Source organism: Rhinolophus sinicus, chromosome 16 (assembly GCF_057876585.1).
Source record: "Rhinolophus sinicus isolate RSI-liver-muscle chromosome 16, RSI-T2T, whole genome shotgun sequence".
NCBI lineage: Eukaryota > Metazoa > Chordata > Mammalia > Chiroptera > Rhinolophidae > Rhinolophus > Rhinolophus sinicus.
The window spans coordinates 104,847,985-104,865,522 of NC_142516.1; the positions used below are offsets into that span (position 1 = coordinate 104,847,985).

A 17,538-nucleotide genomic window follows, 5' to 3' on the forward strand; every position below is an offset into this window, starting at 1 on the left:
ACCTTCCATGACCTTGCTTTATCGATCTCTGGCACTGAAACTTGTTTCTTTCACAGAACTCGACATGGTTTGATTTTTTTGTTGTTTATTTTCATGACTTTCTCCCTTATTTGACTGTAAACCCCCTAAGACTGAGTCTGTTTTATTCATCACTGTTTCCCTTGCACTTAGCAGTCCCTGTCATTTATGCTAAGTAATTTTGTAGAAGAAATAACTCTAAATATAAAATTTTAAATGTGCAACCCAACTTGTAAGTAGTAGGTACATTACATATGTCATATATATTTTTCAAACTTATTTCTATTGCCCAAGTAATGCATCCTGATTCTGTAGGTCTTGTTGAGGTTTGGGTTTCTACATTTCTAAGAAACTCCCAGGTAAAGCTCATGCAGTGTTAGAATAAGCATATTTTTTTGTAGCAAGAACTTATAGTACAAATCAGTCTCTTCCATTTTCTTACCGCTAATTATGACTTAATGTTTTTAATGTGTTCAAGAAAATTATAAGAAAAAACTAGATGTTACAATTACTATTTTGCATCATTAAAATCCATTGTTTCTCAGAAGGGATACGCATTAGAGTACATGAATATGATTCACAATGCTGCGAAGGAAAGTGAAGCATACAAATCTACAAAGAGTACAAATCTAAAACTAGCTAGCCAACAGTGGAAGACAAGGGTCATATTGTATTTAAGGTTGTAAGCCAAGGAATTTACCACTGGATTCTAATAATGGACAGTAGTTTTATAACCAGTAACTGCCTCTATGACCCTTTTCCATACATGTTTTGTATGGATTCCCAAAGTGGGACCTAATCCAACATTTCACTGTCAATAACTATTATTATTGAGCCTGAACTTGGTTAGATAGACACTGTGCTCATACATGTATTATCTCACTTAAGCCTCAAGATAAGGCTGAAAATAACAGATGAAGAAACTGAGGCTCAGATATTAAGTAATTCCTACAAGGTCAATGCTAGTTCATTGCTGAGGATTTTAACCCTCTCAGATCATTTTGATAATAAAATTCTTGCCCTTTCTACTATGTATTCTTTATTCCTCTCCCCCTTCTATGGTTGCTTTATTATTTAATCTCTTGAGTAATTAAGTGAAATATAAAACCTTTGGATATATTTAAAAAATGTGTACTAATTACAGTTTCAGTGTATTTTTTATTGATATATAATTCACATAACAAAATTCACCATTTTAAAGTGTACAATTCAGTGATTTTTAGTATATTCACTATATATTCACTACTGCTAATTCCAGAACATTTCTGTCATCCCAAAAAGAAACTCTGTGCCTATTAACAGTTGGTCCCAATTTCCTTTCTTGCATCTACTAATCTACTTTCTATCTTTTGATTTGCCTATTCTAGACATTTCATATAAATGTACATAAAATATGTATATTTGATAATAAATGTTTATATAATATGTGGCCTTTTGTGTCTAGCTTTCTTTACTTATCGTATTGTTTTTCAAGATTTATTTCAAGATCGTAGCATAATTAGTATTCCTTTTTATGGCTGAAAAATATTCCGTTATGTAGGTATAAATTTGTCCATTCGTTAGTTGATAGATATTTGGGTTGTTTCCACTTTTTGTCTATTATGAATAACAGTGCTGTGACATTTGTATACAAATTTCGGGTAGACAAATGTTTTTATTTCTCCTGGGTATATACCTAAGAGTGGAATTGCTGGCTCATATGGTAATTCTATAGTCAACTTTTTGAGAACTACAAAATTGTTTCCCATAGTAACTGCACTATTTTACATTCCCACCAGCAATTTGTGAGGGCTCTAATTTCTCCATATCTCTGCTAAAATTTACTGTGTTTCCCTGAAAATAAGACCTAACTGTGCCATCAGCTCTAATGTGTCCTTTGGAGCAATAATTAATATAAGACCTGCTCTTATTTTACTGTAATATAAGACCGGGTCTTATATAATATAAGGTAAAATAAGACCGGGTCTTATATTAAGTTTTGCTCCAGAAGACGCATTAGAGCTGATGGTCCAGCTAGGTCTTATTTTCAGGAAAACACAGTATTATTGTCTGTCTTTTGATTCTAGCCAACCTGATACGTATGAAGTTTTACCTCATGATTTTGATTTGCTTATCCCTAATAACTACTGATGTTGAACATCTTTTTAGTTGATTATTGGCCATTTGTGTATCTTTTTCAGCGAGATGTCTATTCAGACCCATTTTTTAAATGAGTTATTTGTCTTTTCATTGTGGACTTGTAAGAATTTTTATGGATAGAGGTCTCTTTCAGATATGTGATTTGCAGATTTTCTCTCAGATTGTCTTTTCATTTTCTTGAATGGTATCCTTTGATGCAGGAAAGTTTTTAATTTTAATGAAGTCAGGTTTTTTTTCTTTGATTGCTTGTGCTTTCGTTGTTCTAAGAAGCTATTATCTAATCAAATGTCATGCAGGTTTACACCTATATTTTCTTTTATGAGTTTTATAGTTTTAGTGCCTATCTTTATGTCTTTAACTCATTTTAATTTTTATTTTATATTGTAAAGGAAGAGTTCAAATTCACTCTTTTACATGTAGATAGCGAAATTCCTATGTTTTTTTATTCTAATGTTATTGTACATATCCTTATAATACTCATTTCAAGAAAATTATACTAATTTTCCTTAAGCACTGATACATTGAAATTTTACTAAGATTTTTGAAACTTTAAAAAATATTTTTCTTATTACAGATTTTAAATTTAAAAATAAACTGTGAGGACAATTGATTTAACAATATTTATTGAGTATATTGATTTTATTATATTATTGTGTGACTTTTATTAGAATGAATATATTCTTCTAAATAAACAATCTTGAGTTTACAATATCCAGAAATGTAATATTTTGTAACCTAGATTCTGTTAGTAGCAATAAATCCACTCATTTCTTTTTGCTAACTCCTAAAACTATTTTTTAGTGATTTACTTTTTTGAATCATAAGGGAATTTAGGCAGGTGGTTTTATTTTTACCTATTTTGTATGTTTGAAGTTGAAAGAGATGCTAAAAATAATGCCTACCAAAGCGTGAAAGAAAAAGAACTGTCCTCACCTATGATAATCATAGCATACAACCAAGCTATTTCTATGGCGAGTAATAATAGGTGAAAGATGAAGGAGAGAAATGTCTCTGTATATTTAATTAAGAAAGATTTATATAAAAAAATTATAATCAAGTCAGAAGGCTTGGTTGTGTCAGTTGGTAGACACAGAAATAGCTTCTTTTTGCAAATTATTCTTTGAAATATTTTGTTTTATATAATTATGACAGATTTATTTCCTGTTCTTTTCTGATTGCATCAGTGTATTTAGAGAAAGTGACCTTTTAAAATGTTTTTATTTCTTCCTAGATGCTCATTCTACACACGGAAGGTCCAACTTTAGAGATGAAAGATCTAGTAAAACGTATGAACGTTTGCAGAAAAAATTGAAGGACCGCCAGGGAACACAGAAAGATAAAATGAGCAGCCCACCATCGTCACCCCAGAAATGCCCTTCTCCCATAAGTGAACATAATGGACTTATAAAAGGGCAGAATGCTAGTGGGGCAAACACAGGATCAGCAAAGAACAAGTCAGGGAAAGGCAAAGGTGGTGCACAAATTGATACAGAAATAGAAGGTAACTATTTAAATTACTCAGCTATTATTTTTGTTACTTTTCGTCAATGTTTAATCTACTAAAAGTACATTCTAACCTTTCAGTCATTTCTCCATGCTCCAAATTAACTATAGATTAATAGCCTTACACTTCCTAAATATGTTTTAGAATTGAAATTGTTACTAGGAACTTCTTTTTTACAATTGGGGGGAAATTCAATTAGTAATTTTACCTATCTCATAAATTTTACTAACCAAGAGAAATTTCTGTTGATAGGAAAACTCAGATAACATTCATCCAGATTTCTTTCTGAGCCTTTGATAAAGCTATGCTGGTTTTTATCAAAACTCTTTATTTCTCCCAACTTCTTTATATGTAAGATCCTGATAGCAACTCGTTATGTCATTCACCCATCTACCAGGGGTGCCAAAAAAGGTATACACATTTTAAGAGATGTTATCTATTCTCACGCAGTAGTTCGTCATAATCAGTAGTGTCTGGACGCTGATGGTGACCACTTTGAGCACCTCTTGTAATTGCAGAAGTCAAATATGACTTGTATTCATCTTTTGTTATGGGTATATATTGAGTATTACAATTTTAATACAGATGTTTCCTTTCTTAAAATGTGTATGCATTTTCTGGCGCCCTCTGTATATACTCTATAGTTAGGATAGAGTATTCTCAATTCTTTTCTTCAAAAGTTCTTTTCTTTTAAAATTCCCATGTTTCCTTTGGATCCTTCCTCTAACTGTGACTTGCACCACATGAACTCTGACAGCTACTTCCTTTTTTAAAAAAATTTCCATTCCCCATCAACAAGTTGTAATGCTTTAACAGTCTTATGGCTTGTTTGTTAACATTTACAAAAGTATTCTCTCATATTTTTGAGACCTCCTGATCATTCTTTTTCAACACTGATATTTCATAAGAGTTAACTTTAAGTTTGAGATATATCAGTGGTGGCTATAAGTTATGGTCAAATCAGTCATATTCCTATTTTGGGAACCACAATTAAGGCATGTCATGAAACAAATACTCAGTTAACTTGTCATTAAGAGGTATGAGATTGGCACATGAGAACTTTGCAGAGAGAAAGTATTTTTACAACTATGAATAAAAATATACTTTCTGTAAGAAACTTATTGACTGGTTCAGATATATATATATATATATATATATATATATATATATATATATATATATACTGTACTCTGTGTGTGTGTGTGTGTGTGTGTGTGTATATATATATATATATATATATATATATAGTGAGATTATAATTTATAATCATGGTTAAAATAAAAATAGAAACTGAAACAGAAGAATCCTGAAGAGCCACAAGTTGCTGGATATGAACTAAAGAGTCAAAACTAGGAAATAAAAATCTCAAATACTAACCTAGTTTCAGAAGACATTGGGGAGGGAGTAGGATTTGATTTCATTTAAGCTCATTGTTAAATATTAATTTTTTTTTAAAGAAAAAGATGAAGAAACTAAAGCGTTTGAAGCACTTCTTTCCAACATTGTCAAACCAGTGGTAAGTATATTATGTATTTTCTTTGTGTGTTCATATTTAGTGTATTCATAAAGGATTTTGGTATATTTTTGTTAAGGCCTTAAAACTTAACTCTATATAAAGAATATGAGGTCGATAATGGATCCATATTGATCTGACATGAGGAGAGGAACGATCAGTGAAGCAGAATATTCAACCAAGAATTCATTTTTTTAAACAAAGATTTAATATATGCTAAATGACATTGAAAATCATTAAACCAGGCAAAGATCTAATAGAGTGTGGGTACAACTGATTAGCAATTTCTTAAAAACCCATTTATATGATTTCCATATAAAATATATCCAGGTAACTCCAGATGCAAAAATAGATCAATAAAATCAAGCTTTAGAAGAAGGTTAATATTCCTTAATGCTTTATAAGTATAGATATAATACAAGTCAGAAAAAGGTATGGCCGCAGAACTGGCTACATAAAGTTTTCTGCATATTTTTCAAATAGCTTACATAAAGGCTATCATTCTAATAGGAAAAACATTTATATCAGATACAACAAAAAGATTAAGTAAATGCTCATACAAATTGTAATTTTTAAACCTGTTAAGACCCCAAAAGGTTCTTCACTCGTAATTAAAAGAACTATAAATTAAACTTCTGAAACTGTGAGGTCCTATTTGTCAATAAAAAGCTACACAAACAAAAATGTATGTTGCAACACTAATATTAACAAAAATAAAACAAAAGAATATATAGATAAATTGGAATGATTTTACTGGACAGAATGATATAGCCATTTTTAAAACACAGTTTTGAAGACTGCAAAAACACACTAAGATGCAGAATGGCCGGGTGGCTCAGTTGGTTACAGCGTGAGCTCTGAACAACGGGGTTGCTGGTTCGATTCCCACATGGGCCAGTGAGCTGTACCCTCTACAACTAGATTGAAGACAATGAGCTGCTACTGAGCTTCCAGAGAGGCAGCCCAGTTGGTTAGAGCGCGAGCTCTTAACAACAAGGTTGCCAGTTCAATTACCTCATGGGATGGTGGGCTGTGCCCCCTGCAACTAAAGATTGAAAACGGCTATTGGACTTGGAGCTGAGCTGTGCCCTCCACAAGTAGATTGAAGGACAATGACTTGGAGCTGATAGGCTCTGAAGAAACACACTGTTCCCCAATATTCCCCAATTTGAAAAAAAAACACACACACACTAAGATGCTTTTGTGTGTAAAAATGCTGGAGATCAAACTATTTGGACACTGTAGTTACAGCCTTATGAAGAAAGGGCTTTAGAAAAAATTAGGATAAAAATAGAAGGAAAACCAAAATATCACAGTAGTTCAAATTAGTATTTTTTTCCTCTGCTTTTTGTAAGAGCTATAACTTGACTCCGATTTAAAAGCAAGCTAATAGAAGTGCCAGTGATTGAATCCCAGATATTTTATAATTAATGTGTTAAAATACGTAAGTATAAAATAGAGAGTAAAAATAAATCTCCTTTACCCTCTCCTCCAATTTAATCATGCCTAACAGTTTGGGATTCATTCCAGTCCTATTTCAGTTCATTTTTATATGTCCATCCACCAAAATACTAATTTTTTTCTTTTGACTATGAAAAAGAGGTTGTACTGTATCCTGTTGCTCTGTGGCAAGATTTTTTCACTTACATGTTATGCCTTAGCATGTGTTAACTTATGTTCTGTGTCATTGCATTATTTGAAGATCTACATAGTTATGCATTCAGTAAGTCAATCAAAATATTTATTGACATCATGACAACCAATCAAAATATGTATTGAGCCTTTACTATGCCAGTAAATAAAAAACAAATATACAGACAAAATCGTGTGGTTATAAAAAGTGCTATTACAGAATAGGGTGAGATTATGAGTTATTGAGGAGAGAAGAGTTAATTTAAATAGAGCAATCAGGAAAGCTTTCTCGGAGCCTCTGAAGAGTTAGAAAAGACACAAAAGTTGGAAGGAATAGGAGAGGGAGAGCAGGAATAAGCATGGCAAATGGAGGAAGAGGTAATACAAGATGTGGAAGAAGTAGACAGTAAGGCTTTTTCAGCCAGAATAAGGCCATTTATTAAACAGTGATAAAAATATTTTTTAGTTTCCAAAACAGAAAGCTTACCTGTTATCCCAAAAAATTCCGTGCTAAAATATTTTGCGCTAAGTACCCAAAAAATACTTTGTTCTAATTTTTGTACAAGAAAAGGTTAAAAAAATTGTTACTCTTAACTAAACCTTCTCCACAAAGGGTTATCTTTTAATTTTACTTTGTTTTAGGAAATTTGAATAAGACTAATCTAATAGGATACTAATCTAATAGGCTACTATGGTCCTATGTTTTCTAACAACTCTAAATAATAGATTTGAATGCTCTAATTTTCTTTCATTCTAATTTGTTTTCTCTTAAGAATTGAGTGTACATGTAAAGTAATATAAACATATACAGAATTATTTCATAATAAAAGTTAACACAAGTTTACTAGTGTCACACTCTTCCTAAAGAGCTTTGAATGCACATATGCATTATTGTCTTTAAGTCCTGCAACAACCCTCTACTATTTTCGTTATTTTACAGATGAGGAAAGTAAAGCAAGAGGTGATTTAATAAATAGAATTGAAGCTGGGATTGAAATCCAGGCATTATCCTGCCAAGATCTATATATATCCAAATGTATATGACTAGATAAACTAGAAAAGGAATTTTGATAGCATTAATAGAATTATTTGAATGACACAATAGCTAATGCTAGCAGCATTTACTTGTATATTATTTTAAAAGTATAATTTTTAAGGCACATAAAGCTTGAAATAATTCTTTTAAAGAATTTGTTGTCCAATATTATAAGGAAGGTGTAATTTAATAAAATAATAAGCCCTGTATTAAGTTAATATAAAGTAATACTGATGGTTTTGGTTTGCTTGTTTGTTTTAGGTGTTTTTTTTTACAGTTTGTGTAGCTATGCCTTTTTTGTTAGATTTCTTATGAGCTGTGAAGTACAGGTCAGACGTGTGTGTGTGTGTGTGTGTGTGTGTGTGTGTGTGTGTGTGTGGTTTTTGCATGCTCTGGTTCATTCAGAATGCCAAATTAAATGTATTCATTCCATAAATATTTAGCCATTTGCAAAATGTCAGATGCTGTGCTAGAAGCTGGAGATAGAATGGGAAGAACAGGCAGGGCCCTGCCCCTCAGAACTTGTTAGTGGAGTAAGTAAGCGTCATGCAGTAAATATAAAATTATATCTGTCGAGTGTCAGAACAAAGAGATACAGTGCTGTAAGAATACATAATAATAGGGGACTAGACCTTGATTGAGCTGAAATTTAAAGAAAAGTGTAGTGGTTAGCACTGTGAACAGTGCAGGTGTGGGGACAGTGTTGCAAACACTCACCAGTATTTGAAAAGAACTGAACACAGCACGTCTGAGGAACCAAAGGGGAAGAAAAGCTCACATGTGACCCAAGTGCAGTGTGTAGGGAGAGCATGGCTATAGTCGCAGCATTAACTGGGTGCTCAGGGCTTGAGTGACCTAGGACAGGTCACTTAACCTTCTGAATCTGCTGCTGCTTCCATATAATCGTGAGTCCTCACATGCTGGTGGATAAAAAGTGGTATCTTGTGTTAACTTACGTTTGTTTACTTGTAAATGTAGTTACACATCATTTCATATCTTCTCCATGTATATTTACATCTCTTTGGATAGTCCATGTCCTTGCCTCATTTTTCTCTTGAGGTTTTTTTCTTTGCTTGTTTTGTTTTTTGTTTGTTTGTTTTTTTCCTTATTGTAAGATACTTTGTAAATTGAGGAAATTAACGATTTCAAATACGTAACAAGTGAGTTTTTTCTCCCATTCTTTCTTTTGACTGTATATGGTGTTTACACTAACAGTTTTGCAATAATAATTCTACCTAGTAGAATGGTCCAAAATGGTCTTTAAACTTTTATTTAACCCATCCACCCTTTCAGAACAAATTATATCTCATCTATAAATGGACAGGTTTCTATTTGTGAGCCATTGTATGTAAGTAGATACAGATATATTTTATTTAATCTTGAAACCCCATTAGATTTTTCACTGTTCATTGTGCATGTTACAGTTCTTTCAAATAGCTTTTACATATTATGTTTTTGCAGGCTTCAGACATCCAGGCAAGGACAGTAGTACTTACCTGGTCACCTCCCTCAAGCTTCATTAACGGCGAAACAGATGAGACCACTGTACCAGAGCTCTATGGTTATGAAATTCTGGTCTCGAGTACTGGAAAAGATGGGAAATATAAAAGTGTATATGCGTAGGTATTTGTTATGTTTTACTCCCTCCCATTATGTGAGTTAATGATTTAGCATAAAGAGCTTAGTACTAATTTTGTTCTATTTTTCTCTCTTCATGCTTTTATTTTGGATGTATAAGTTGACTAGTGATAGTGATTTCAATATAAATAGTCCAAATGCCGACGGTACACATTTCTGTCTATGCCCTTGGAATAATAATGGCTTTCATTGGCCATATTCAGCTTTGTTGTTTTTCGGTAAGCTCTCTAACAGATATTTCACTATTCACATATTCCTGAGGCATAAATATAAATTAAAGTATGTGGAAGCCAAGACCAGAAATGGAAAACTCGTAGACTGTGAACTCATAAAATGTGGCATTGCTCCTCTGAAGAATTGGATTTAATTCTTATATGTGCAAGCTCATGTCTTACTGTAAAATGAATTTAATATCATTGTTCCTCATTTGTATGTTGGTTTGTTAATAATCGCATTTTGAAAACCTATCATAGTTCTCTTTCCTTGGTTCAAAAGAGTATTTATGACAAACCAAGAAGCCTTAGAAAGAGTCAGTGGCTAAAATTGTGAAATTTATGATTGACAGTTATAAAATAAATTATTTTTCTGCCTTTGTTTATATAGAAGTTGCTTATTCTAATGAAAAAATAGAGTAAAGTTGATTATTAGTTATCATTTAAGCACGAGGAAGATTTTAAACGAGTGGTTAGTTATTCAAATAATCATAACACAGAACACAGGGTAGTTACATCAGCCTTGGTTTCTTTTTTCAAAAAATAGCAAGTATAGGGAAGAAAGGAAAGTGAAACTACCCTAGTGACTACTATCATCTAGTAACATAAGGTAATAAAAATGTTCTGTCTCCCTATCTCTATGGAGACTTCCTTGTGTTTATTCTAGTCATTTTTTCTTAAAGAGACAGGCCTACCTAAGGGGTTAATAGGGGATAAAGAACAATCAACATAAAGAGGTGTGTGTGTGTGTGAATGGCTGTTTCTGGTTAGCTACGGTTGTGCTAAGAGGAAGGATTTATCTCCAATTGTAGCCTGAGAGCACAAGAGGGACATCAGTCGTCTTTACCCTTGACCAATTCAAGGTCTCTGAGGATACTGCTGCAACTGCCTAATTCACTAAAGTGTATTTTCACCAACGAGACATGTTTTCTTTCCCATAATATTTACTGGCTTTGATTTGAGAAACAGGATAACTGGAAAGCAGGGAAGATGGCGGGGGGGGGGGGGGGGGGGGAGAAGTCCATAAAGTGGAGAGAAGAGAAACTTGGCTGAAGGACATGAAACAGAGAACAGTGATTTAAAAAAAGAAATAGAAAACAGGCTGGTTTGTTAGCTACATACCAAGTAATAGTTGTATCAAATGATTATTTTAAGAAGATTGTGTCCTGTTGTATTTAAAAATGTAATAGTGGCCATGTGAAATGCTTTACTTTAAATTAGGATTCACTTTACTCATTAAGCTGTAACATTTTAAATAAAGTTCCACATTATATTCTAATAAAATGCGATAATGGCAGACTCCTTGTAAAATTTGGTCGTTTTGATTTTGATAATACATGTGTTATTTCACATTCTAAGATGTGCAAAATGGATTTTTAAATAATCAAAAATGGTTCCCTTTCTTCAATAAGCTAAATATCTTTGTTAACTCCAATCAAAAAAGTCTGGCTTACACAATTGATTTGCTTAGCATACCTACGTGTTTTAAAGTGGTCTGCAGGTACATACTTAAGTTTGGCACATATCCTAATTATACCAATTCCATATTAGTGGAATTTCAGTATGGTCAACATTTGATAAAGTAAGAAGCAGTGTAATTTCGTGAAGTACCTATAGTGCGTATCCTCTGGAAATGCTATGTTTATCAATCAATAAAATACCACCTTTTTTCGCCCCCAGAGGAGAAGAAACAAGTGTCACTTTAAATGATCTCAAACCAGCTACGGATTACCATGCAAAGTAAGGAACTCCTATGTGTTGCTTTTATATGATAGAGCATAGGTAGTTTTATTTTCAGTCGTTTCCTTAAAAGTCTAGAATATAGTTTAATTATTTACTTGGTATTAAAAACATGGACTTTGCTCTTTCTTTTGATAGAATTATCAACACTTTCCCAAAAACATTTAACTCAGATATTATATTGAAGGGTTACAGCACCCTGTTTGTAGTGCGTTGGGATTGGAATGAATATAGATAATATGTATATGTGTACAATATCTAGTTTAGCACTAGAAAATTGTCCTGGCTTTTGAAATTTTTGCAAAACACAATCAAGTAATACTTGGCTTGTACTTACATATTTTTACTATATCCTGTTTTGGAAAGAATTTGAGATATTAAAACTCCTAGGATTTCATATTTAATTGGGGTAACTTAGATACTGTTTTACTCTGCATAGATCTTCCATTGTAATTTACCAAAATTTTATAGACTCTAGAGACTTCCCTGCTTGGGACTCAGTATAATGCATTTAGTTAGTCACCTCCATTTTTAAAAAGAACATTTGTGGTTAGGATTATTCCTATTAAATGAAGTCTTCAATTATACTTCCTATAGAGGAACCCAAACTATTGTCCAACCTAGTATTTTTCAAACTGGATTGCAGGCATTATTGAATCATGTAATTAATGTTGTAGGTTATATTCAGCATTTTAAAAAAATTAAATCAAATGGAATAGAAAGTATCGGTATATTACCCTAGTTAAGGATATTGCTTCAGGACGCTTGTTGCGCGCATGTGTGATAGTGTTTGTGAGCCTGTGTGTAACTCCATGTTGCACACCGTTCTGTCACAATTTAACATGTATTTTTTACTTTGGGTTGCAGTCAAAGATGAAAGCTACTGGTCTATCGTTTTGGAGTTTTTTGTTTGGTTGGTTGGTTGTGTTTTTTTGTTGTTGTTTTTTTAACAGCCACCCTTTACTTCTAATATGCATATTTTCTCAGTAGAACATTTAGAGGGCACCTTACTAACTTGCAGATACTTAAAGGAAATGTTATTGAAGGGCAGGATACAATTTTTCTGCAGGATAAAACTATTCATTTTATCACCATAGAGTCCAGGCAGAATACAATTCTATAAAGGGCACTCCTTCAGAAGCTGAAAGCTTTACCACCTTGAGCTGTGAACCTGACATTCCTAATCCACCAAGGATAGCCAATCGGACCAAAAATTCACTCACTTTGCAATGGAAGGTAAGAATATTCTCTAGAATATTTCCAGTTGGACATTTATTTCCTTCCCCCCCCACCACCACCACAGTATTAATTTTCAATTGTTTTTGGAGGCAAAAAGAGCTTTAAGCTAACTTGCTCTTGCTCTTTACATATATTAAATAGGCATTTGTTTCTTATGTCTTAAAATCACACTCCTGTGTTTTTTTGTGTGTTTTTTTGCTATATGTAAATATAGCAGGAAAGATTGTGTGTGTTTTTTTGTGTGTTTTTTTAAAGATTTTATTGGGAAAGGGGAACAGGACTTTATTGGGGAACAGTGTGTACTTCCAGGCCTTTTTTCCAAGTCAAGTTGTTGTCCTTTCAATCTTAGTTATGGAGGGTGCCGTTCAGCTTCAAGGTGTTGTCCTTTCAGTCTTAGTTGTGGAGGGCGCAGCTCAGCTCCAGGTCCAGTTGCCGTTTTCTAGTTGCAGGGGGCACAGCCCACCATCCCTTGCGGGAGTCGAACCGGGAGGCGAACTGGCAACCTTGTGGTTGAGAGGACACGCTCCAACCAACTGAGCCATCCGGGAGCTCAGCAGCAGCTCAGCTCGAGGTGCTGTGTTCAATCTTAGTTGCAGGGGGCGCTGCCCACCATCCCTTGCGGGACTCAAGGAATTGAACTGGCAACCTTGTGGTTGAGAGCCCATGTTCCAACCAACTGAGCCATCCGGGAGGCTCAGCTCAAGGTGCCGTGTTCAATCTTAGTTGCAGGGGGCGGAGCCCACCATCCCTTGCGGGACTCGAGGAGTTGAACCAGCAACCTTGTGGTTGAGACCCCACTGGTCCATGTGGGAATCTAACCGGCAGCCTTCGGAGTTAGGAGCATGGAGCTCTAACCGCCTGAGCCACCGGGCTGGCCCAGAAAGATTGTTTTATAATTAGCATTTCTTATTATACTGGATATGTGATGTTATTGAGTGTTACAACAGTGATTCTCAAATTCATTACTCCTTTTTATAATATTTTGTAACAACAACTTTATATCCTGAATTTTATCCTAAATAGATTCATAATTAGACTCATTTTTAAAAATATCAGTATGATGCCTTAAAGGGAGGAATAAAATTATTTTTAATAGAATAATATATATTTCATTGTGTAAATGTTTTGACCTAGCTACACAAGATGTAATAAAGTGGACAGGCACTGTGGATAGAATTGGTAATTCAAATACCACAGACAGCAGTCATTGGTGACACGATTTTCTGAAATAATATATAGGTCTTGGGAAATTTCTGAGCAAAATTAAGTATAGTCTTTCCCAAATTGCACAGTAGTTGCACTTTGGGAAAATTCAGTAACTGTTAAAACTATACCAAAAAAAAATACCTTGTAAAATGAAATTAGGTTCTATACTTATATAATCATAAACAGATATTTCACCTACATAGATGTCCAGTAGGACATCCGAAGTCTCTCCTAGAGGCAGAGAATAATTCTCTGTTGTACTGAATGTCCCACACTCTGCAGAACTGTTAGCATCCTTGATCCCCATCCCCTAATCACCAGTTGCTCTTCCCCCTCGTATTGTAATGATCAGAAACCCCCCCCCAATAAAATTTTAGAACATCACCTTAAAAGGTGTACCACCCCTATTAGCAACCATTGATTTGCAGTGAGAAAATAACTACTCATCTTGATTTAGTTATCTACTCTTACCTCAAGAGCAAAACTCAGGGCTAGCATTCTTTCTGAAAGCTTTTGAATATTGGGAGCTTACTCCTTGTTTGGAGCTTGTTGGTTCCTAATTCTTCTGAGGATATTAGATGATTTGTGTAGTTAAAAACTACTATTAACACATGTAAATCAGAAAAGTATATACATATTGATAAGTATGACTCAATTTTATTTCATGTTACTTAGGGTAGCATTTTATTTATCAATATGCTGAGGCCCTTTGCTTTGGTAGGTAATTGGGGTAGCAGCCCAATGCCCTTCGTGTAGGTTGGGATTTCTCTAGGGCTCTCCTCTTTATTTTGATCATAATTACAATTGAATTTTCAACTGTCTTTTAACAATATCCCAGTAGGCCTAGACAAGATGTAGACAGTGCTACCTCTTGGTTGCCCGCGCGGATTGGCCCAGGCTTGCACCCTACTAGAGATGGTCCAGTGTACACTCACAGTAATCAGCCTGGTTAGGGAAAGAGAGGGATACTGTTTTTGTTGTTGGGAATAGGATTATATACAGTTATGTGCCACATAACGATATTTCGGTCAACAATAGGCCACATGTATGACAGTGGTCCCCATAAAATCATCATGGAGCTGAAAAATTCTTACCACCTAGTGACGCCGTAGCTGTCATAAGGTTGTAGCACAACATATTACACATGTTTGTGGTGATGCTGGTGTAGACAAACTGCCAGTCATATAAAAGTATAGCACATACAATTATGTACAGTGCATAGTACTTGATAATAAATGACAATGTTACTGGTTTATGTATTTACTATACTATATTTTTTATTACTTTATTCTACTTATTTTAAAGAAATTTACTGTAGAACAGTATGCCATTACTCCAGCAGCAGCCTAATACCTCTTGTGTATACCACGTCTCTTAAGTCTCGTTTTCTCTTATTTAATTTCCTGTGCAGTAACATGCTGTAAATCTTGTAACTTAGGAATGTAGGCTATACTTATGGCCCAGGTGTGTAAGGCTAGACCATCTAGGTGTATGTGAGTGTGCTCTCTGATGATCGCACAACAACGAAATCACCTAACGCTGAATTTCTCAGAACGTATCCCCGTCATTAAGCAGTGCACAATTGTATCTCAGAGGTTTTGCGTGGATTATCAGATAATACCTGTATAGCCTATAGCACAATCCCTGGAACATGATAAGGATAATAACTTTTAAAATTGAAGAAACCTAGCTTAGTTTTAGTGACTTAAATATCAGATCTTTCTAATCTGCTGCCTTGTACAATTAAAGTCATTACTGTAGGTTAACATGTTATGAGAACATTGGCAAGGTGAGAGAAGTACTGTATCAACTGACATTGTTTAGAATTGCTAGTGCCTGGTGAAGAAGTGCCTGGTAAAAAATTGACTGAAGTTGGTCTTTTACTCGCTTAATATTGCTAATACCTGGGTACTATTGCTCAGCCCTTGGAAATACTGCTGGGTAGGAACCACCGGGTTTGTGTCCGATAGACCAAATTCAGTTCTGTTCCATTCTTAATGACTGTGCGATCTGGGGCTACTTATTTGGGCTCTTTAAAGCCTCGTTTCTTGTTTCGTACAGTTGGATAATAGTACTTCATAGAATCGATGTATTAAATAAGGTAAAACACTTTACACATAATAGTTTCCCCTCTGACTCAAAGAAAAGCTGGAGGGACAGGTCACAGGACATTTTAACAATCTCACAAAGAAGTAGAAGAAATTAAGCAAAGTAAATGTGAGACCTTAGCAACTAGACTAGAATAATCTGGAGTCATTTACTCTGGGGAAATATATTTTTACACCACTTGCTTCCTGCTGAGACTTTCAACATTCTCTATCTTTGGATTCCCTGCTGTGTATGAGTTGGAGTTTCCCAGGGATTCTTCCTCTGCCCCCTTCTCTGTATAATCACTTTTAACTACCCCTGCTGTGCCAGTCATTGAGTTCCTGTAACTTACATAGCAAATTTTGATCATGCTAACCAGTTAAAAATCAGAATTTAAAAAATATTTTAAATACAGTATTTGTCTTAGTGCTCAACAAATAATTTGGACCTCCATGTAATGAAATATTCTGTTAAAAACTTGATGATCCTTGATTGTTGTTTAACTTTGTTAGCAATATTATATAAAAACTGGATAGAGTCCAGAAAATTACAGGTCTCTGGAGAACCATTTAAAAAAGTTAAGACTATTTCACTTTGATAAGAGAATTAATTGAGTCAGTTGTCTTCAAATAAATGAATTTATTATTATAAGGACAGTAGTGATCACTTGTTCTGCATCCAAGTGAGGACTAAAGAGGAAATAGATTGAAATAGAAAATTCAGGTAGGAATAAGGTTGAAATCCATGACTGATTAAATAGTGGAATAAAATGCCAAGGGAGACTGAAGATTAACAGATTGATAAATTAACAGTCTTAGTAATTGGCACAGAGTCTAGAAGCAGAGATCCAGACAGTAAGCCGTCTTTCAGCACCCTAGTTCTTTCACTCTTTGGTGAAAGACCGTAAGGTGAGTTTTAATGGAAATGACAGGATTCATCATAGGAGCTTGAAGCTGATTTTTTTTTTTTTTAAGGATTATAAAAGGATAGTTCTTGCTTAAATAGTCAATGCTCAGAAAAACTTAAGTAACCTGTTGCTTTGTTTCCTTTCCTTGCATTTAAAAGGATTAGAGGGTATACAAAACATATATTTCTGTATTCTCTGTGCAAATTTTTCTAGGGCTAAGTCACAGAGAACATCAGCATTGTAGAGTCGTTAGATAAGATCATCGCAGTAGTCTTTTACAAAAGTACTAATTTATACTTATTTTGTTTGTTTTAGGCACCTAGTGACAATGGTTCTAAAATCCAAAGCTTTATTTTAGAGTGGGATGAGGTAAGTAAATTGAATCTTTTTAAATTAGGCTAAAATTGTGTGCATATCCACAGGCAGAAATAACTTTTGTGTGTGGTAGTTAAGTTTTTTCCTCTTTAAAAACAATGTGCATGATTTCGTTTGGTGCATGAGTGAATTGATGATATTCTTAGAAAACATTACTAACTGGACTTCCCTATGTTTCAGGGCTTTTGCTTTGTTTTGTTTTTTGGGTTTTTTTCCAACTAACTGCCATCAAGCTGTCATTTGGGTAATTACCTTGATTAAATATATATATATATATTTTTTTTTTTTTTT

The 17,538-nt window shown here is 34.0% G+C and overlaps 1 protein-coding gene across 5 annotated transcripts in view; it reads left to right on the plus strand.

Annotated features, from left to right (window-relative positions):
* The window catches only part of FNDC3A (fibronectin type III domain containing 3A), a 157,857-nt gene that overhangs the window by 108,600 nt on the left and 31,719 nt on the right, over window positions 1-17,538 (plus strand). For all 5 annotated transcript variants that reach the window (XM_019748010.3, XM_019748011.3, XM_019748012.3 and 2 more), the window contains 6 exons: window positions 3,389-3,658; window positions 5,119-5,177; window positions 9,304-9,461; window positions 11,373-11,432; window positions 12,530-12,668; window positions 17,188-17,241. In XM_019748010.3, the coding sequence (XP_019603569.2) occupies window positions 3,389-3,658; window positions 5,119-5,177; window positions 9,304-9,461; window positions 11,373-11,432; window positions 12,530-12,668; window positions 17,188-17,241 (740 nt within the window). The remainder of the gene's footprint in view (window positions 1-3,388; window positions 3,659-5,118; window positions 5,178-9,303; window positions 9,462-11,372; window positions 11,433-12,529; window positions 12,669-17,187; window positions 17,242-17,538) is intronic.